The sequence below is a fragment of the Mauremys mutica genome, chromosome 3, assembly GCF_020497125.1.
Source record: "Mauremys mutica isolate MM-2020 ecotype Southern chromosome 3, ASM2049712v1, whole genome shotgun sequence".
NCBI lineage: Eukaryota > Metazoa > Chordata > Testudines > Geoemydidae > Mauremys > Mauremys mutica.
This window is the reverse complement of record NC_059074.1, coordinates 30,922,445-30,944,565: the sequence shown is the minus strand read 5'-3', so window position 1 is coordinate 30,944,565 and position 22,121 is coordinate 30,922,445. Positions and strand designations below refer to the sequence as shown.

Genomic DNA, 22,121 nt, shown 5'->3' with positions numbered 1-22,121 from the left:
CCTGAGGAGGTTGTGAAGGCTAGGACTATAACAGCGTTTAAAAGAGAACTGGATAAATTCATGATGGTTAAGTCCATAAATGGCTATTAGCCAGGACGGGTAAGGAATGGTGTCCCTAGCCTCTGTTTGTCAGAGGATGGAGATGGATGGTAGAAGAGAGATCACTTGATCATTGCCTGTTAGGTTCACTCCCTCTGGGGCACCTGGCATTGGCCGCTGTCGGTAGACAGGATACTGGGCTCGATGGACCTTTGGTCTGACCCGGTACGGCCGTTCTTATGTTCTTAGGTTCTAAGCAAACTAGGGAAATGTGGTCTAGATCAAATTGTTGAAACGTGGGTGCACAACAGGTTGAAAGACCAAGATATCAGTGGTTTCCTGTCACACTGGGAGGACTTATCTAGTGGGATCCTACAGGGTGTATTCTGGTCTAGTACTATTCAATAGTTTCATTAATGAATTGGAGAAAGGAGTGAAGAGGATGCTTATAAATCTGCAGAAGACACCATGCTAGGAAGGGTTGCAAGCACTTTTGAATTCTAATCCTGTCCTCCAAACAACCTGGATAAATTGGATAATTGGTCTGAAACCAACAAGATGAAATTCAATAAAGACAATTCGAAGTACTACACTTAGGAAGGAATAATCAAATGCACAAATACAAAATGGGAAATAATTGGCTAGGCAGTTGTACTGCAGAAAAGGATCTCAGGGAACTGAATACAAGTCAACAACGTGATGCAGCTATGAAAAAAAGGCTAATATTCTTGGATGCATTAACAGGAGTGTCATACAGAAGACATGGGAGGCAACTCTCCTGCTCTACTTAGTGCAGATAAGGCCTCAGACGACTACTGTGTCCAGTTTTGGGTGCCACACTTAAAGAAGGATTTGGACAAATTCGAGAGTGTCCAGAGGAGAGCAGCAAAAATGATAAAAGGTTTATAAAACCTGACTTATGAGGAAAGGGTAAAAAAAAACTGGCATGTTTTCTTCTTCAGAAAATAAGCCTTTGAGGAATCTGATAACAGTCTTCAAATACGTTATGGGCCGTTATATAAAGGATGGTGATCAATTGTTCTCCATGTCCACTGAAGGTAGGACAAGAAGTAATCAGCTTAATCTGCAGCAAGGGAGATTTAGGTTAGATATTAGGAAAAACTCTCTCACTATCAGGGTGGTTAAGTACTAGAATTGGTTACCAAGGGATGTTGTTGAAACTCAGCCATTAGAGGATTTTAATAACAGGTTAGACAAATGCCTGTCATGGATGGTCTAGGTATACTTGGTCCTGCCTCTGTGTAGGGAGAATCTCGAGGTCCCTTTCAACCCTATATTTCTATGGTTCCAAAAGACACACTGAAACAAACAGGAAAGAAGCAAAGAAGAGAATAGCATGCAGAAGAGAAGGAAATGAGGTGTGTGTGTGTGTGGGGGGGGAATTAATAGAGATGGAGAAATGTGGTAATTAGAAGCATCACACACAAGATGGGCCATAGGAGAGGAAAATATATACAAAGCATGAAGTATCATTAATTCTCCCAAATGAAACCCCACATTATAGAAAAAAATGAGCTAGTGAGCCCCTCAACGATAAAAACTCAGACTGTCAAAATACTGGTGTTCCCCACATTTCATTTGATAGTGTACTGGAGGAGAGAAAAGAGGTCCCAACCACAAAATAGAAATGAAAAGGACGTTCTATCATGGCACTACAGGACAGACTTAACACATTAACTATTAAAGTACATTGATTAAATTGTTCCTGGGATGCAACTTACTAATTAGCCTTCATTAGTCAAATTCTCTTCATCCTCAGAGGAACTAACATTTCAATGACTGCAGACTTGGGAGGAGCTTTCCTGCCCCCAGAACCTTAGAAACATATTTGTTCCTGCAGTGTTCCCAGAACATGCTGGTATGGATAGTGAGTAATCATGCTCAGTTCCAGACTCCTCACCAGTGCTCTGATACTAGACTACAAGGCTGGTTTACAACCTGGGATGGCTAGGGTCCTCTATAATGGTTCTAATATTCAAATACATTACATGTCCTAATGGTCCAGTGCTTTACAATGGAAAACCCTGACTGGAGAGTACAAGAATTGCCTGAACTGTCTTGATGCACCCATATGTCTTACTTGTTGCTATATAAGGATAACTGAATCATAAAAGCTCTTGAATAGAAGTTTCCAGAAAGGGGGGGAATTAATTAATTAAATTATTACTCACCAACAAGCATCTCAAAGAGAAAAACTCCTACAGACCACCAATCGCACTCCCGTCCATAGCAGCCATCACCTCCTTGTGACTTCAAGACTTCAGGCGATATGTAGTCAGGTGTTCCAACAGCTGTATCACAGCGCACCATACCAGTCTATGTAATTGCAAAAAATTGCAAGTAATAATCCATTTAATTGAAACAATACAATAAACAGAGTACTTCACCAAAATTAAAATTAACCCATTTATGTTATTTTGAGAAAAACATGTCCCAAAGTAAGTAGTTTGGGAAACATTTAAGGCCTCCAAAAGTTCCTATTCCAGAAGTGGTTTCTGACAAAATGACTATTCTTGGTAACTCCTATTATTTTTTAAAGCATATCTTTCAAGATTGAAAAAAAAATTAAAAAGGAAATGTGACTTAACCTAGGTTCCACCAGTATTAACAAAGCTGAGCATGCATACTATGGACCTGATGCAAAGGCCACTGAAGTCAATGATTCAAATGACTTCAATGGGTTTTGGATTAGGCCCTAAAAGAGCAGACCGATACAGACAACTTTTTTTTGGTTAGGCACTAAGTCCAGTTGGGGTCTGAGTTTTTTTGTCTTGTTTTGTTTGTATTTTAATGCTTGAGACCAATATAAATTAAAGGAAAAGCTATTTTGGAAGAATGGGACGGTTAAACGCTACAAGAAAATACATTTTTTAAAGCCAAGCACAGGTTTTATCCCTAAAAACACCTGCTAGTACCTCATTAATTTAGCAACATAAAGGCCCTGACTATCCATACTCCTTGCTCCTAGATGAACAATCAATAAAAGTAGAGTCAATGTCAGGTCTGCTAGTACACTGGTTCAAAGTGATACGAGTTCAACTTCCCTAAATTCAAGCTTCAACTAGGTTTATTCCAGTGAGTCCAGATTTGCTGTGGCCTGCCAAGCTCCCCGCGCCCTTCCTGCCCCCCTCCCCGGAGTTATTTTCTTCTTCGAGTGCTTGTTCATGTCGATTCCAGCCAGATGACTTCCAAGCTCTACTCCGGAGGTGGAGTCGGAGTTAAGGAATTGCTGATTGGAGCACCACTCTGCTGAAAGCTGCATCATCTCTAGGGTGCTGTGTGATGGCATAGTGAGAGGTGAACGTATGCACTGAGGACCAAGTAGCTGCCCTACAGATTTCCTGTATCGGGACCTGGGCCAGGGACGCAGCTGATGAGGCTTGTGCCCTTGTGGAATGAGCCTCCACTCCAGACGTCTATGCCACTCATCCTGGAGTACCTTCTGCACCTCAACCAACAAGGCCTGGCAGCAGCATCCAGCAAGGTACACCTGGCTGCTATCTCGGCCTTCCGTCCGGGCATGTTTGGATGCTCCAAATTCACTACCCCTATAGTAGGATGTTTCCTTAAGGGACTGTTATGGATATATCCTCGGGTTAGACAGTCTCTTCCAGCATGGGAACTTGATCCTCTCCAGATTAATAACAGATTTCAGAGTAGCAGCCGTGTTAGTCTGTATCAGCAAAAAGAACAGGAGTACTTGTGGCACCTTAGAGACTAAGGAATTTATTTGAGCATAAGCTTTCGTGGGCTACAGCCCACTTCATCGGACACATAGAATGGAACATATAGTGAGGAGATATATATACATACAGAGAACATGAAAAGGCGAGAGTTGCCCAACCAACTTAGCCTCATTCTATGCATCTGATGAAGTGGGCTGTAGCCCACAAAAGCTTATGCTCAAATAAATTTGTTAGTCTCTAAGGTGCCACAAGTACTCCTGTTCTTTTTCCAGATTAATGGGATCCCCAATTCGAACCGCTGGTGACTTGCTCCCTTCTCTACTTCTCATGGAAGGTAGCCTTCCTGGTCACCATCACATCAGCCAGGAGAGTATCAGAGTTAAAGGCCTTTACCTCCGATACATCCTACATGGTCTTCCACAAGGACAAGGTGCAACTCAGACCTCACACGGCCTTTCTCCCTAAGGTAGTGTCACAATTCCATAGTAGCCAAGACATTTTTCTATCTGTCTTCTATCCCAAGCCCCACAACAGTACCCAAGAGCAAAGGCTGCAGTCATTGGATGTTTGGTGGATTTTAGCATTCTACATCAAGTGCACAAAGCTGTTCAGGAGGTCGAACCAGCTGTTCATGGCAGTGGCAGACCGAATGAAAGGACTCCTGGTCTCATCTCAAAGATTAATCTTCCTGGATCATGGCCTGTATCTGCATGTTATGAGTGGCTAAGGTCCCAGCCCCTCCTCTTAAGGCTCATTCCACAAGGGCACAGGCTTCATCAGCTGCATTCCTGGCCCAGGTCCTGATACAGGAAATCCGTAGGGCAGCATGCACACCCGACTGGAATCGATGTGAACAAGCATTCAAAGAAGAACAGTAAGATTCCTCCTTTCCATCCCCCACAAATCCATGCTGCTATTTTTCTGGGCTCTTTACATAAATGAACTGTTAATACACACTACTGGTAAAGAAACTCAAAGCTAGAAAAGAAAAATAGGTGCTAGGGAGGCATGTTTTACAGAAGTCATCCTGCCAACATCAATATATTTTTACAACTGGGACATCCCCAGGATTTGGAGACATTCCAGAACTATGTCCCTGTGTCTGATTCTACAGCTTCTTATATAAAATATTTCCTCCATTCCATTCAGCCTGAGACCATCTAAGCCTATAAAGACTTAAACTTTAAAGTATTTAAAAAAAAAACACCCTAACTTCTAGGGGTCAGATAGTAGTTCAGTCTTGATTCCCAATCCAATCCTGGAGTTTCTGCTACAATTACTTACACGAATGCAAACACTTCAGACTTTAGAAAGGAATTAAAAGTCTTATTATAGTTCAATTTCCTTAGTAGAAAAACATATGAGTAATCTTATGGTTACTATTTTTGTACCCCCCAAAGAAATTACTGATAGGTCCCCTCAACTTTGTGGGTCAGTATAATTTCATACATATTACTGTTTTATTATTAGCTCTGATTAACAATAGAGCTTTACAATGCTCTCAGCAGTCTTTGTTCACCAATCCTTTAAAATATACTACTGAACTAGTATTCTTTTGGTTCAAAATCAGGAGCCCTTTAAAAATAAACATAGCATAAAAAATGGTTACTGACCTTCCATAACTGTTGCTCTTCAAGATGTGATGCTCACGTCCATTCCACATTAGGTGTGTGCACGCTGCGTGCACCATTGCTGGAGATTTTTCCCTCAGTGGTATCCATCGGGTCGGCTCCAGTGCCTTCTGTTGCCCCACACTTATGCGCCAGTATAAGGGGCGCCGCCAACCCCGCACTGTCTCAGTTTCTTCTTGCCAGTTAACTCTGACAGAGGGGCAGGAGGGTGGATGATGGAATGAATATGAGCAATACATCTCAAAGAACAATAGTTACAGAAGGTCAGTAACCGTTTTCTCTTCTTTGAGTGCCTGCTCACATCCATTCCACATTTGGTGACTCACGAGCAGTACCCAAAGCAGTGGGCTCAGAGTTCATACAGAAGAGGACTGCAATTCTGCTCTCCTGAACCTCACGTCATCACGAGACTATTGGGTGATGGAGTTGTGGGATGAGAAGGTATGCATTGATGACCAGGTTGCAGCCCTGCAGATGTCTTAGATTGGATTGCTTTCAGCAATTCCAAATACAGGAGGTTATCCAGGATGATATTCTCTGGGCTGAAACTGGTAGGCCTTTCATCCTCTCTGCGATTGCCACAAAAGAGTTGTGTAAATCTGTGGAACGGTTTAGTCTTCTCAAGGTAGAAGGCAAGGAGATGCCTAACATCCAATGAGTGAAGCCACTGATCTTCTGAATTCTTGTGAGGCTTCGCAAAGAAGACTGGCAGTAAAATGGCCTGGTTGCTATGGAACAGCAAAACTTTGGCAGGAAGGCTGCATGGGGGTGCAGCTGGACCTTCTTCTTGAAGAACAAGGTGTACGGTGGTTCTGACGTCAGGGCCCTGATTTCAGAGACCCATCTGGCTGAGGTACACACTACCAGGAAGGTGACCTTCCAGGAGAGAAGCAACAGAGAGCACAATGCTAGCGGCTCAAAGGGAGGGCCCATGAGTTTTGATTGGATAAGTCTAGCAGTGTGCCAAATCAGTGTTGGTGCGGCCATGCCAGGGCTATAAGAATAACTCTCACCTTGTCTCGCTTGATTTTCAGAAGCGCCTTGTGAACCAGAGGAACTGGTAGAAATGCGTAGAATAAGAGCTCTGTCCATGGAAGCAGGAAGGCATGGGAGTCCAGGCTGTGCCCAATGCAGCGAGCAAAACTGATGGCATTTCCAGTTCTGCTTGGCTGCAAACTGGTCAACCTAGAGAGATTCCCCACCTTTGAAAGATGAACCTGATGACCTCTGGGTGAAGGGACCACTCATGGTCAGAGGAGAAATATCTGCTGAGGTAGTCTGCCAGGGCATTCCAGGCTTCCAGAAGATGAGAAGCATTGAGGTGGATGGAGTCCTTCATGCAGAAGTCCCATAGACAGATGGCCTCCTGACAGAAGGCGGAGGAGCATGCTCCTTCCTGCTTACTGATGGACAACATGGCTATGGTGCTGTCAGTACCTGCATTAAAAAATTAAAAAAAAAAAAACCTACCTTGCCTACGATCTGGGGAAGGAACACTTGGCAAGCCAAGCAGGCTCTGAGCTTCCAGACATTTATGTGCAAGGAGAGTTCTTCCTGGGACCACAGGCCCTGAGTTAATCAAGGTGGGCTCCCCAACGTAGGTCTGAAGCATCCAAAACTAAGGACACTGATGGCTGGAGGGTAACAAAGGGAACGTCCGCCATTACCATCCAGGGGTCCTTCCACCAGTCAAGGGAGGCAAGGACTGGGGCTTGAACAGCAAGCACAGAGTCCAAGTAGTGACTGTTCAGAGAGTACATTGAAGCTAACCACATCTGCAGAGGCCTGAGGCACAGCCTTGCGTGCCATAGCATGTAAGTGCACGTGGCCATGTGTCCCAGTAGCTTGAGGAAAACCCAAGATGTTGTGATCAGTTAAGCCATAACCTTGGATATCAGGTCTGACAAAGTCTGGAATCGCACCCTTGGAAGGAAGGCTCTGGCCTGAGTTGAGTCAAGCACTGCCATGATAAACTCTATTCTCTGTACTGTAATGAGTCGACTTCTGTTTGTTTACTAACAGGCCCAGTGCTTGGAAGGTGGCTTGGACCAGGCTTGGACCAGGCCTCTGAATGACCCTCGATCAGCCAGTTGTTAAGATATGGGTAGACTTGAGCGCCTCGCCTTCTGAGAAAGGCAGCTACCACCACCATGCCTGTTGTAAAAACCCAGGAGGCTGAGGACTGGCCAAAAGGGAAAATGGTGAATTGGTAAGGAGTCTGGTTTATAATAAATCTGACAAATCTTCTGTGGCCATGGAAGATAGAAATGTGAAAATAAGCGTCCTTCAAGTTGAGGGCCCCTGGATCCAGGGAGGGAATGACTGAGGCCAGGGAGACCGTGCGGAACCTTAGTTTCTTGAGATAATTATTGAGGCGATGCAGGTCTAGGATGGGGAAAAAGCCCCCCTGGGCCTTTGGGATTAGGAAATATTGGGAGTAAAACTTTTTCCCACTCAATTTTCGAGGTAGCCCTTCCATAGCCCCCACTGGTAAGAGGATCTGCAGCTCCTGGAGTAGGAGTTGCTTGTGAGAAGGATCACTAAAGAGGGACAGGGATGAGGGGTGGGAGAGAGGAGTGGATGAAAACTGCAGAGTATAACCATACACCACTGTACTTAGCACCCAGTGGCCTGATGTGATGTGGGACCATGCCAAACTGAAGTGACAGTCAGTCCAAAAACACAGGAGGGGCAAGGATCCGAGGTGGAAACTGGTATAGCGCCCTCAGGCACACCTTCTAAAAGCCTGCTTGGGTCCAACAGAGTAGCTATGCGACCCGGCAGCGAGGTTGAGGTGGATGGGAGCAACTGATGGCGCTTGTAACCTCTGCCCTTTCTTTTGTACAGGTCCTGTCTCAGTGGTGGAGCCAAGCAATGGGCTGGCTGTTGAAGCCATACCTCTCCAAAGTGGGAGAGAGAAAAGACGAGGTCTGTCACAGGGCTCTGACCAGACTCATTACCACCTTGTTAATGGGTAGGGCCGCCTTAAATGGTGCTGCTGCATCTAGAATGTCAATGAGGCTGGGAGAAAATTCCGAGAGCTCCTCAGTCTCTAGCCCCAGATTAGCTGCTACCCACTTCAGAAACTCCTGATGGGCTCTAAAGTCACCTTGCGGCAGTGAGCCACTCGGTCCCAATATGTCCTTGTCTGGGGGGTGGGAGGAGGAAGAAGAGGCCTCTACTGGAAGGCGAGGGCTTTTTTCTCATCTTCAGTTTTAATTACCTCCATGTGGCCCACGTCTTGTATATCAGTACTGGGAGTCGGTGTCCAGTGCCAAGCAGAGTGAAGCGGGATCCCACCCCTCAGAAGCAGCCGAGTATGACAGGTGAGAAGACGGACACGGTACTGAGGGAAACCCCCATGGGTTCCTGAATGGCCACTGCATAGGCCAATGTTTCCCAAACTGGGGTTGTCGCTTGTGTAGGGAAAACCCCTGGTGGGCTGGGATGGTTTGCTTACCTGCCGCGTCCGCAGGTCCGGCTGATTGCAGCTCCCACTGGCCGCGATTCGCCGCTCCAGGCCAATGGGGGCTGTGGGAAGCGGTGGCCAGCATATCCCTCGGCCTGCACTGCTTCCCACAGCCCCCATTGGCCTGGAGCTGCGAACCACGGCCAGTGGGAGCCACGATTGGCTGGATCTGAGGACGTGGCAGGTAAACAAACCGACCCGGCCCGCCAGGGGCTTTCCCTACACAAGCGGCGTCCCAAGTTTGGGAAACACTGGCATAGGCCATGGTCCATCTGGCCAGGTGCTGGTGGGGGGACCTGCACTGAGGTCCAGCAGCACATAGGGCAGGTACCAGTGGTGGCTCTTGCGCTGGGTGTAGGGTTCCACCTAACACTCAGACAACGAGTCCTCTGGAGGTGACCAAGGGGAATGGATCTCCTCACTTCCGCCATCTGGTGCAGAAGGTCCGGAGACCAGTGGCTGAGGCAAGAGGAGTTAGTCCAGCAACCATCAGGGGCGGTAAAAAGAAACTGAGTGGGTGTGGGGCCAGTGGCGCTCCGTATACCGGAGCTGGAGTCAACACGATGGATACCACTGAGGGAAAAATCTCCAGCAATAGTCCATGCTGTGCGCATGCACCTAACATGGTATGGGTCTGAGCAAGCACTTGAAGGAGAAAAAGAAGTTAAGGGTTCATATTAAGCAGATCAAATACTATTTTTACCTTATTTCAATTAAAAGTAAAACGAGGCCCATTATCACATTAAGGTTAGTCTCAGACGACTAAACAAATTTGGCTTACTGAAAGCAAAGTGTCAGTCAGGGTTCTGAATATCTATACAGGGAAAGGATCAGAGAATCTGTTCAGAGAATGGGAACCTGGAAAGCCTTATAGAATTTGTACAATGAAAGATGCAAAGCCTGAAGGCATAAGCCACCTAATATGTAGCCTAATAATATCAGTACAGATAGGATGGTCCAATCGGACATTTACAGCTACAAGGTTCCATTATATTTTATTTATTTATTTGGATTTAACATTTAAAAGAACACTTATTCAAAAGCACCCTGAAAATAATTAGACTTACAGTAACAACCTGGCAACATATATAACTAATATAAAAATAAATTAACTCTGCCAGTCAGCAGCCTTACATAATCAAATTAAGTGTACATAAGCTATGCCGGTCCCAGGATATTAGAGAGATGAGGTGGGTGAGGTAATATCTTTTAGTGGACCAACTGCTGAAGTTGGTCCACTAAAAGATATTACCTCAGTCATCTTGTCTCCCAAATAATCAAATTAAGATAGACAACCCATCTACCTGTGGAATAGAATCACTGTGGCATTAACAAAATGAAGTAACTAAATGATGCTAGATATGAAGACTATTATATTTCTCAATAAGCTTATAAAATACCATATGAGGAAAAAAGACACCAGGATTTCAGAGTACATTTGCAGTTACTATAAAAGGGTATTACTCAAAAATATATTTAAAAAAATACTGGAGAAAAGAAGTTAAATAGGTTGCAAAGGAAGTAGAACATATTTTGTATGTATACACAAATTGTATATGCAAATATACGCAAATTCTAGCACAACATAGCAGAAGAAAGCAGTAAAGTAGTATCCTTCAGGCCAAAATAAACTTCTGTTAAGTCAAAGCTGATAAAACAAAGGAACACCAATATTAAAATATTAGAGAGACATTTTAAAACGAAGGGTAATGAACATAACACTTGTGCATTCACACAAAGTTCATGACAACTTACGGTACCTTTGTAGAGTAAAACACAACGGGAGGAGGGGAAATATGTGTAATTACAGAGTAATTTCACGGTTTACTTTTTACGCTTCACTTAACAAGAACAAAGTGTAAACTGAAAAATACAGAAGATTTTAAAAGTCTGCTTTAAAATGTTATTAGTAGTCCAAATAAGGCTTTTTTATAGCCATATGAGTTTATCTTGAAACTATCACATTAAAGAATGTGGTCCATTAGGCAGTACATTTTAACATGTGGGCAATGAAAAAATAGAATATTTTGAATACTAGCAATAAGCAGTCGCAATCAGTGCATCACACTTCATTATTCACTTTACTTTAATCTAAATTTTTAAGTTGAATACCACTAGGGGGTGCTGTCGGAGCAATTGTATATAGTAATGAATATATGGGACTATGTAAATTGTTACCCCATCAGTAACAATTTCATTTATACCAAAGTGTCAGTTTATAAACTGCTCCAAGATTACTAATGTTGAAATTAGGAGTCGTCTCATGAGCAGTTCAAACATTTGGCTAAAGGATGAACACAGAGAAATTCATAAACATACATGCTCCCAGAAATAACAAAAAGTAGGTCTCTTTCCTTTGTCGCCATCCCAGAATAGTTTATTATGAGCCAATGTTACAAAACACAGAATGTCCCTCCCTCTACTTAAAATTAGATAGCAAAGAATATTCTGCCAATCAAGAAGCTCAATTAGCTGAACATTCCTTTATTCCTTACATCCCTGAGTAATTTACAGTAAAATAAAACCTGAACATTCTCTATCTTTGTGGTAGATAAAATATTTAATTTGCATACTTACTTCATCCATTTTCATACAGGTGCCAAAATCTGCCAACTTTAGATGCCCATGTTTATCCAAAAGCATATTATCAGGCTTCACATCTCTGTGTATCAAGCCCATGGAGTGAATTGCATCCAGAGCAAGGACAACTTCAGCTGTGTAAAATTTGGCCCATTTTTCAGGCACATCATAATTGCTCATAAGGTTTACAAGATCTCCACCCGGCATATATTCCATTACCATGTACAAGTATCGGTCATCTTGAAAGGCACAAAAGAGCTAAAGCAGAAAAGAAGGAAAATTACTCGAGGGATGTTTGAAAAAGCAACTATTTTTTTATTATGGTTTCATGAAACTCTGTTCTTAGATAATCAGAGATTTTCAAGATTGTTGTAAGGCAAGTTTTAAAAAAATTGAAGTTTCTAATAAAGACTTTGCTTAATTTAACAGTAATCTAACATCTGCTAAACCTTAAAACTGCCTTATCTCACAATCTTAAAAAACTACTAATTTCTTATTTATTCCATTTATTAAGTGCATCTCATTCTGTTTCTCAGCATGAAACCCAGTGTAATGAGGCATCACTGAAATGTCAGCTCCCTCTGAAATACAAGTACAATTCAGAGTACTGGAAATAGCTAAACAGAGGCTGGTGTCTCTAAAATTGCTTTGAAATTTCATTTCTGTATTATGTTATAGCTCCTAAATATTTACATAATTATTATTTGGAACTCATTACTGCTGTTTTCCTCTAACATCACCAAGCAAAAGTAGAAATGATAAATGCAGGTTAATGTGTCTGTGAAGCGGAGATGCATGAAGTGATTAACTTTACTAATAATTAAATATAGCTTGGTATATATTACAGTTAATATTTTAGGTTACTAGTGTATTGAAAGTAAGTTTATTTTAGAGGGTTTCACTGAATGCACTCTAGGACTTTCACCTCTAGATCCCACCCATTTGAAAACAGCCCAAGTAAGGCCATGCCATTATTATGTAATTGGTCAGTGGCCAGTATCAAAATGAGATGGCTGTATTTACCTTTTACATACAGAGAATCACATCTACACACTTGAAAATGTTTTAAATTATAACTATTTAATTCTTAAATTAAAAGTGCCAAGAATTTTTTCCTGCATTTAGGTTTTCATTGTTACAGATTATTGAGGTACACGGGTGCATAAATAGATACTTTATACTTAAATCCACTTTCCTCCTCCCTAATATATTACATAATGACACAATGCAATGTTTGTGACCTCATGATTGAGCCACATTACAAACACTAATAAAATTAATCTGGCAGAATAGATTAGTAGAAAAAATTTCAGTTCGCTCACATATTTTTGTAACTGCAATCTGACTCACAATTTTCCCTTTACACAAAAATTATTACAATTTCAAGTAGAGTACACATTTGAGGCTGCTTGAAAATTCAAATTCATTTTATACTGCAGCTGAAGTGATCAAGCTAAAAGTTAACCTATCAATATGGACAAATATAAACTAAAAAAAAATCACTGATCCTGATTCTCAACTCAGTTGCACTGGTGTGATTTCTAAATTGAGATCAGAATCTGACCCATTATTTGAATTTATATGCATATTCAAAACTGACCTCCAAATTAAATACATTTAACTTAAATTTAAAAACTACAGAAAAACACTCCTTACTTGAACCACCCAGGGACTGTTGGCAAAGGCCATGATATCTCTTTCTTCCCAGAAAAAGGCTGAATCCGATCTTTTTATCATTTCAAATTTACTAAGAAGCTTCATTGCATAAACCTTCTGTGACGTTTTATGGCGAACCTGTTGGTTAAAAATGAGAGAAAAAATTGTGTTTTTAAAAACAGAACTTTAAAAAAACCAAAGTAAAGCTAATTTCTTACCTGCTAATTGTTTTCTCTGATGGTGGCAAGTCCCCTACATCAGGTGGTCACTAATCCAGATTTCTATGTCTGCAATTTCTAGGCAGTCAGGAAATCTGTAACTAGTTGAGAACTTCCAAAGCCAGAGGAAAAAACCTTATACTTACTTCTAGCCATTCTGCCAGAGTCTGTTAATCAAATAGGGTAATTTAGAGGGTGTCTATACTGGAGAAATATGAAAGAAACAAACAGGCAAGAGTAATTTGTTCTTCACTGATATGCTGCCACCTTTATAAACAATGGGTTGGCACGGCAGTGACCTGACCTTACTCAAGAGAGACACTGCCTTTAATGAGACATGCACCAAGCTTGATATTCAACTGGGAGGTTGGTACTGAGAGAGATTTCTTTTGAAACTGCTCCTTGAGTACAGAACATCCAAATAGTCTAGAGCTCTTAATAAGAATGGAGATAAGATCGAAGTTAGCTGAAATGCTCCTCCCTCCCAAAAGACTCACTGGTTTAAGACAGACAACCCCAGGAAGCCAGCATCTAGTCAGATGGATTCCTATGTCAACTGATTGAGACTATTACTGCAACAAAGCACTTGGAGAGAGGTTCCTGAAATTAGTCTTAGAACTTTGGAATTTCCCAAAATTCAACCGGAACAGTCTATCTACTCCAGCAAGAATGACTGCTAGCAGGAAAAGGGCATGAAAATGACTGACAGATGACAGAGATATAACCATATACTAGTGACAGCCACATCCTCGAATTAGCACTGCTCAGATCAAACTTCACAAAGCTTTTTGAAAAGGTATCCAGATCTAGAACAGGCTAAAAATAAGATGTAATTACTGAAATATACTTTTACTGCAAATTCACACATGTAAATGGTGACACTGAAATCTAGCAATCATTGACGAGTCATTTTCATCCACCCATTTAGAACACACATGGCCCACACTGAGACAACAAAATAAACCAATACCTGAAAGCCATCAGGGCATGTGGAACAAGGGTAGAGGAAAAACATATTTTTACATCTTAAAGAATAATGGTTGCAATCCCTCGTACATTTTTATTCTAACAAGTTTAATTGCAGATTTTAATATTCACAAATGTCTCTTTTTTAATACTATTGAGCTTTTTGTTTCAATAGTACTTGGGGCAGTGAGTTCAAAGCTTAATTATACATTGTTCAAAATATATTGCCTTTCATTTTAAAATGTGTTGATTTTTAACTTTATAAGATATCATCTTGTTGTTCTATTACAATAAAAGGTAAATAAGAACACCTGAATGACCTTTTCTATAGATCTCATTATTTTATATATCCTTATGTCACAGCTTATATAAACTGTCTCAATATTTCCATGTCTGTAATCATTTTACTTGCCCTTCTCTAGACCTCTTCTAATTCTGTTATATTCTTTTTGAAATGGAACAGCAAGAACTGCATTCAAACATCTCATCTATCAATAATAGTATGGTAACATTACAGTGTTATTCTCTATCCCAGTGATCTCCAAACTTTTTTGATTGCGCACCCCTATCAGTAAAAAAATTGAGCACGCACTCCCTGCTGCGCCGGCTCTACCATTTTTGCCAAAGCAACAAAAAACAAAAACAAAAAAACACAAAAAAAAACCACACTCCTCCTGCTGCGCACCACCAAGGATCCTCTTGCGCACCCCCTGGGGTGCACCCACCCCACTTTGGAGACCGCTGCTCTATCCTATTCCTAAAGCAAGCTAACATTTGGGGGGGTTTGGGGTTTTTTTTAAGCCAATGCTGAGGAAATGCTTTCATTGAACTATTCACAGTTATACCCTAAACATTTTCCTGAGTTATTGCAATTAATTTAGAACCCAATATTCTAAATTATTCCTTCCAGCGTGTTACTTTACATTTGTCTACATTTAATTTCACCTGCTTGTCTTGCCCAATTGTCTAACTTTGTTAGGCTCTTCGGAAGTTCCTCATAACATTAGTCTTGAGTAGCCTAAATTGTGTCATTTGAAATTTTACCGCCCCAATGTTCACCCTCTTTTCCAGTTCATTAAAGTATTAAAACAACGTCTCACTACAAATCCTTCGGGCAATCCACTTTAGTCTCCTTCAATTGACCATTTATTCTAAATATCCAATTATCCAATATTCTAAATTATTCCTTCCAGCGTGTTACTTTACATTTGTCTACATTTAATTTCACCTGCTTGTCTTGCCCAATTGTCTAACTTTGTTAGGCTCTTCGGAAGTTCCTCATAACATTAGTCTTGAGTAGCCTAAATTGTGTCATTTGAAATTTTACCGCCCCAATGTTCACCCTCTTTTCCAGTTCATTAAAGTATTAAAACAACGTCTCACTACAAATCCTTCGGGCAATCCACTTTAGTCTCCTTCAATTGACCATTTATTCCTATTTGTGCTCCTAATCAGTTCCTCAATCCATTAAGGTTCAAACTGAATAAATGGTCTAAAACTTGAATTACAGTCTAAATGAGAACTTGTATCACAAAATCTGGAATAGTTCTGGAAAACTCTACAGTAGGCAGAGTTTGGACACACAACCTGTGGAGATATCTGATAATCCCTGTGACATAAAAGAGACTAACTGGCACTTTAAGGACCCACTAAAGGCTTTTAGTGTTCTTAAAGGGATGGATTCAGACATTATGACACAATATAGTATTGAAGTGAAACAAATATTCAAAGGACAGATGTCTGAATTCTCCTAAAGCTTCTTTTGATGACTAAAACAGATATCTGAATCATACAGAATACAAATGTATTGCATCTTAGATATATGCATGCATCTCCCTTTTTGGTTTTACAAAAGGGATTCAGCTTTCTTTTACATAGTAAATAACCTAAATTGGTAAAACCAGTATCAGAAGGTTAGAGATTTGATTGGTGTATTCCAGGACAGACTATTTAGTAAAATCAACTAGAAAACTATTGATCAGCTAGTGACCAATTAAGTTATGAAATTAAACATTGTTTATTTTAAGGATGCATCGATTTGCATAACAGCATATATCTTATGGTCCTATTGATCTCATAATAAAGTCTTTAAAATGTGCACAGCCTCTTGCCTCGTCTGTAACCATGGAAACCTCAAACAACCACCTCATTCTGAGCAGAAAAATAATCAAGACACAAGACACTCTGGAAAGCAGCCAAAACATGTCTAGAAACATCATTAGGTATGTATACACTATGTTCTTGAATACATGAGCTTTGTGCTGCCTAGACAGGTATGCACATTTTAGGGATCAGCCTCTTAAACAGCCTGTTACTAGGCAACAATTTTCTAGATGGTTAGCCCATGGGAACGGTAGATTTAAAGAAATTACCCATATGCTGCAATACCTCTGAAGTATATACAATTTAAGGCATTAAAGAAATGTCCTCACATAAGATTACTTGGAGAACTAATTCTTTTCCCATTCCAAATATCAACATCATGCATAGAACTGCTGAATGCACTGAAAGCTGTATTACATACACCAGAGCTTCCATAAATCCTTTTGCTCAATTGCAGAAGAAATATTGGCACAGAGGCCCTCAGAGAAAAACCTACTCATCAAAGGAACTGGGACAAAGCTTCCTAGGGTCAGCCCTAAGTCATGCCACCAGTTTATGATCCCTAAGGCCTGGTCTACACTAGGACTTTAATTCGAATTTAGCAGCGTTAATTCGAACTAACCGCTCAACCGTCCACACCAGGAAGCCATTTAATTCGAACTAGAGGGCTCTTTAGTTCGAATTTGGTACTCCACCCCGGCAGGTGGAGTAACGCTAAATTCGACATGGCTAGTTCGAATTAGGCTAGGTGTGGATGGAAATCGAACTTAGTAGCTCCGGGAGCTATCCCACACTGCACCACTCTGTTGACGCTCTGGACAGCAGCCCGAGCTTGGATTCTCTGCCCAGCCACACAGGAAATGACCCGCGAAAATTTGAATTCATTTTCCTGTCTGGGCGGTTTGAATCTGACGTTCTGGTTGCACATCGGGGCGAGCTCCGCAGCACCGGCAGCAATGCAGAGCTCTCCAGCAGAGGAGTTCATGTAATCTCTGAATAGAAAGAGGGACCCGGCATAGACTGACCGGGAACTCTTGGATCTGATCGGTGTGTGGGGCGAGGAGTCTGTGCTTTCGGAGCTGCGCTCCAACGAACGGAATGCAAAGACCTACGAGAAGGTCTCCAAAGCCATGATACAGACTGAGGATACAGCCGTCATGCAACGCAGCGCCGCGTGAAAATCAAGGACCCCAGACAAGGCTACCAAAAAATCAAAGCGGCCAACGGACGCTACGGAGCCTGCCACCACTGCCCCACCAGTGACCATGGACTCTGATGATGGGACAGTGTCGACGGACAGTTCCTCGACGATGTTCACGGACGGGGAAGATGAGGAAGGGTTTGTGGAGGACGAGGCAGGCGACAGCGCTTACAACGCTGGTTTCCCCGACAGCCAGGATCTCTTCATCACCCTCACGGAGATCCCCTACCAACCCTCCCCGGCCAGGAACCCGGATCCTGAATCAGGGGTAGGAGCAGTCGGTAAGTGCTTTAACCATGTTAACTTTTATTCTTAATATAACAGGAATCTGAAGTGTGTGAAAAGGAGGTCTCTGTATATATGGTGATAGAACAGAAATCCTCCTGGGAGAACGCCACGAAGCTCTCCTGCCGTTAATCGATAAGCATCAGCAGGAGGTTCCTGGGGAGAGCTGCCTTATTGGGTGCTCCGTGATAGCACACTTTTCCGCGCGAGGCTTTCATGCGGTATTCAGGGAGCACTGCCTCCCAGAGCACGGCTGCATAGGTCCGTGGTTCGTGCTAGATTTCACGCAGCATGCGCTCTCTATCTCCTTCAGTGCCTGTCCTCATGGTGATCTCGCTCGGAGACTCCTGCATCTAAGTAGGGGAAGAAATGTTACGTTACGCCTGGTCCAAAGTATTTTTAATAAATAAACGGACAGACGGCATAGCACAGACTCAGCACGCAGCTGCGTGACGAGCGTAACGGAAAGCCAAAGAATCAAATGGATGCTCATGGAGGGAGGGGGGAACGAGGACGCAAGATATCCCACAGTTCCTGCTGTCTCCGAAAAGCATTTGCATTCTTGGCTGATCTCCAAATGCTTCTAGGGTCAAACACAGTGTCCGCGGTGGGACGGGGCATAGCTCGGCAATTTACGCACCCCCCCGACCCCCAGAAGTTAAAGGGAAAACAATCCTCTGTTGACTCTTTTACATGTCACCGTATCTGTACTGAATGCTGCAGATAGACGCGATGGTGCAGCACTCAACACCAACATCCTTGCTCCCCCCACGCTATGGATGGCTGATGGTACAAAACGATGGAAATCCATCCTCATCATCAGCCTATTGGCACATGGGGCAGTGCAAAAGGGCTGGTAACCATGACAACCGTACCAACTTGCTTGGGACCGGTCGGTCAAGGCCGCCTGTTGCTAATTTTTCATGGTAGATGGTGCAGTATGGCTGGTAACCGTCCTCATCATTGCAACAGGGGGCTGAGATCCATCAGCCCCCACCCTTCATTGTAAAGAAAAGATTCAATTGCCCCTGGACTAGCAGAGGGATGAGTGGCTCCCTCCTCCACACCCCTTAATGTCATCTCTGGACTATCATTGCAGCTGGAGGCTTCCTTCCACTCATTTCTCACAAACGACTACCTGTGTCTATATGCATTCTATATTACTTCATCACACAAGTGGGGGGACAATGGTACTGGAACCCAGGAAGGCTGGGGGAAGAACGGAATGAACAGCTGGGGTTGTTTCAGGAGCACACCCTGTGAATAGCGTTCAGCTCAAAATTTATGCAGGATTGGACAGAGAGCAGCTGTGGTCTCTGGTTGTATGATACAGTGGTTCTCTAGTACACTTGCACATAATCTAGGCAGGACTGATTCTATTTTTAGATACCCAAAAAGGAGGGATTGACTCGGGGAGTCATTCCCAAATTTTGCTTTTGCGCCCCTGGCTGATCGACCAGGGGCACTTATGACAGCACCAAATGGCGCAGTGCAAAAGGACAGGTAACCATGACCATCTTATTACCGTCTTCTTACCAGTTCATGGTATGGTAGACGGTGCAGTATGCCTGGTAACCATCGCTGCTGTCATGCAAAAGCATAAGCATGCTGCTGTGTAGCGCTGCTGGTCCGCCTCTATCAGCGGCATACAGTACACATACGGTGACATACACAAAAGGCAAAATAGGGTCCATTGTTGCCACGCTATGGCGTGTGCCAGGGCATTTCATGGAAAACGTGATCGAAATGATTGTCTGCCCTTGCTTTCCCGGAGGAAGGAATGACTGGCGACATTTACCCAGAATCCACCGCGCAAATGATTTGTGCAACAGCAGGCACAGGGGTCTCAACAAAAAATTCACAGAGACAGCCTAGACTCAGTTAATTGTTCGCAAAAAAGTATCATTGCAAGGAATTAACTAACTGTTTCCCATCTCACAGCTTCCACTGTCTCCAGACCTTCCACAGCATCCACCTCGCAGAGGCTGGCGAAGATTAGGCGGCGAAAGAAAAAGACAAGGGACACGATTTTCGATGAATGTGTGGGCTGCTACCTAGCCGAGGCGGACCAGCAGAGGCAGTGGAGGGAGAAAGTCTCTCTGTACCAGCGCTCACACAGCGAATGGGAGGAGAGGTGGCGTGAGGAACACAAGCAGGCGACTCAAGCAATGCTTGTACTACTGAGGGAGCAAACGGACACGCTCCGGCGACTTGTGTATGTTCTGCAGGTCCGCTGCAGGACAGAGCCCCCGGCAGTATCTCTGCAACCGCCCTCCCCCGCCACAAAGTCACATACCCCCCTCACCCTAAATAACCAGGAGGATGCCCGCCCTGGGCCATGAATACTGTCACTGCACCCCAGCAGAGTGCTCAAGTAACCAAAAGCTCTCATACCCTACGTTTGCATAAGTCCTTCCCTTCCGGACTCAAACAAGTCCCAATCCCAGTCCCATCCCATAACTGTGTACTTAAGTAATAAAAATACTTTGCTGTTAAGTACTGTTTCCGTCATGTTTCCTCACTGAAGACTGTGTTTGAATGGGGTGCGTGGGGAAGTGCGTTGCTAATTGCATAGGACAGGCACCTTTCGCAGGGTACAGACACGGGGGCCGGATCAGCAGCGGGTAACACACACAGTGCAGTCAGCAGGCACCGTGGTCGGTATGGGAGGTGGTTTCCAGGTTCTGTGTGGGCGGTGGGGATGTGACTTTTTAGCAGGGGAGGTCGGGTACAGATCTTATACAGCGGTCCTTGTTGTGGACCGCTGAGTCACGCAGCAGAGGAATCTGTATCCGTCCTCCTCCGCCACAAGGCCACATAGCCGCCCGCACACAGAATCCCAAAAAGGAGGGATGGCAGGCTCCGTTGAAACAAGCAGTCCGGCAATGCGGACCGCTGTAGGAGCAGGAGCCTGTCATTCCTTAAGTTTAGAGGCGGTCTTTACATCAGCGCACACCCTACCCACCGCAGTCTGCGTTCCAGTTTCGACCCTTTAACGAAAAGTCATGAATAAAGAAACCTCTCCTCAGTAACAGTGTGACATGTATTTTATTTTTACACGTGTCTTGGAAGTGGAGGAAACGGGGAGAACGGGGTATTTAACCGAAGAGGAGAGTCAACAGTAACTGGGTAAAGAAACAGGGGCAGGTTCAGCTTCTCTGTAAAGAAACTGAACAGTCACAGGTCACGCTGCTCGCTGCTCGCTGGTATTTGAAGAGTTCCTTGTCGCTGTCCCAGGCGCCTGTATAGGGCTTCATGAGCAAGTGCATTAGCGGGCAGGCTGGGTCACCGAGGATCACTATAGGCAAATGCACATCCACAACAGTTATTTCGTGGTACGGGAAGAAACTACCTTCCAGCAGGCGTCTGAGCAGCCCACAGTTCCTGAGAACACATGCATCAGGAACCTTGCCCGGCCATCCGACGTTCATGTTGGTAAAACGTCCCCTATGGTCCCCCAGTGCTTGCAGAACCATTGAAAAGTAGCCCAATTTCTCAGCAGCTGAATGTGGAAGAGGTGGACGATAAAGTGTGAGGAGGAGAAAACGGCGAGGATCGCAGCGGGCTCCATGCTTGCAGTGCTGTGGCGTCCACGCTTTCACTGACCAGAAAAGTGCACGAACAGATTGCCCGCAGGCGCTTTCAGGGAGGGAGGGAGTGAGGGCGTGATTGACGGTTCAATGACGACAGTTACCCAAAACCACCCTCGACACATTTTTTCCCCCAGCATGCATTGGGGGGAAATCCCAGAATTCAAATGGGCAGCGGGGACTGCGGGAACTGTGGGATAGCTTCCCACAGTGCACCGCTTCGAAAGTCGACGCCGGCCCCGTGAATGTGGACTCAGAAGTTCGAATTAGTGTATTTAGTATGGATACACAAATTCGACTTCATAAGGTCGAATCCACAAATTCGAATTAAGTAGATTCGAAATAGTCCTGTAGTGTAGACAAGGCCTAAGCGATCACTCACTACTGGGGAATCAGAGTAGCAGTTCTGCGGTTGGTGTGGCATGCACAGCTGACTTTATGCCAAAGGAAAGTTTCCTGCCACTAGAGAAATTCTCCACTGGCCAGTTACAGGCAGAAACCAAATCCTACGTAGCATATGTGGAGTGCAAAGCAGTGCCAATGGAGACAAGAATCTGTGTCACTGACTGGGCTGGGGGTGTCAAATTATCAGGTGGCTAAAAACATTTCCTGAGAAAACTGCAGAATACATCCATTATCTTGGTCAGCACTGAGGAACAGAAGTACCTCAAGACAA

General features: G+C 43.6%; 1 protein-coding gene across 1 annotated transcript in view; it reads right to left on the bottom strand.

The window, feature by feature from the left end:
* Positions 1-22,121, bottom strand: part of ROCK2 (Rho associated coiled-coil containing protein kinase 2) — a 192,553-nt gene that overhangs the window by 64,109 nt on the left and 106,323 nt on the right. Inside the window, exons 4-6 of the mRNA XM_045010437.1 lie at positions 13,083-13,220; positions 11,424-11,684; positions 2,232-2,376 (exon numbers count right to left, since the gene is read on the bottom strand). Coding sequence (XP_044866372.1) covers positions 2,232-2,376; positions 11,424-11,684; positions 13,083-13,220 — 544 coding nt within the window. The remainder of the gene's footprint in view (positions 1-2,231; positions 2,377-11,423; positions 11,685-13,082; positions 13,221-22,121) is intronic.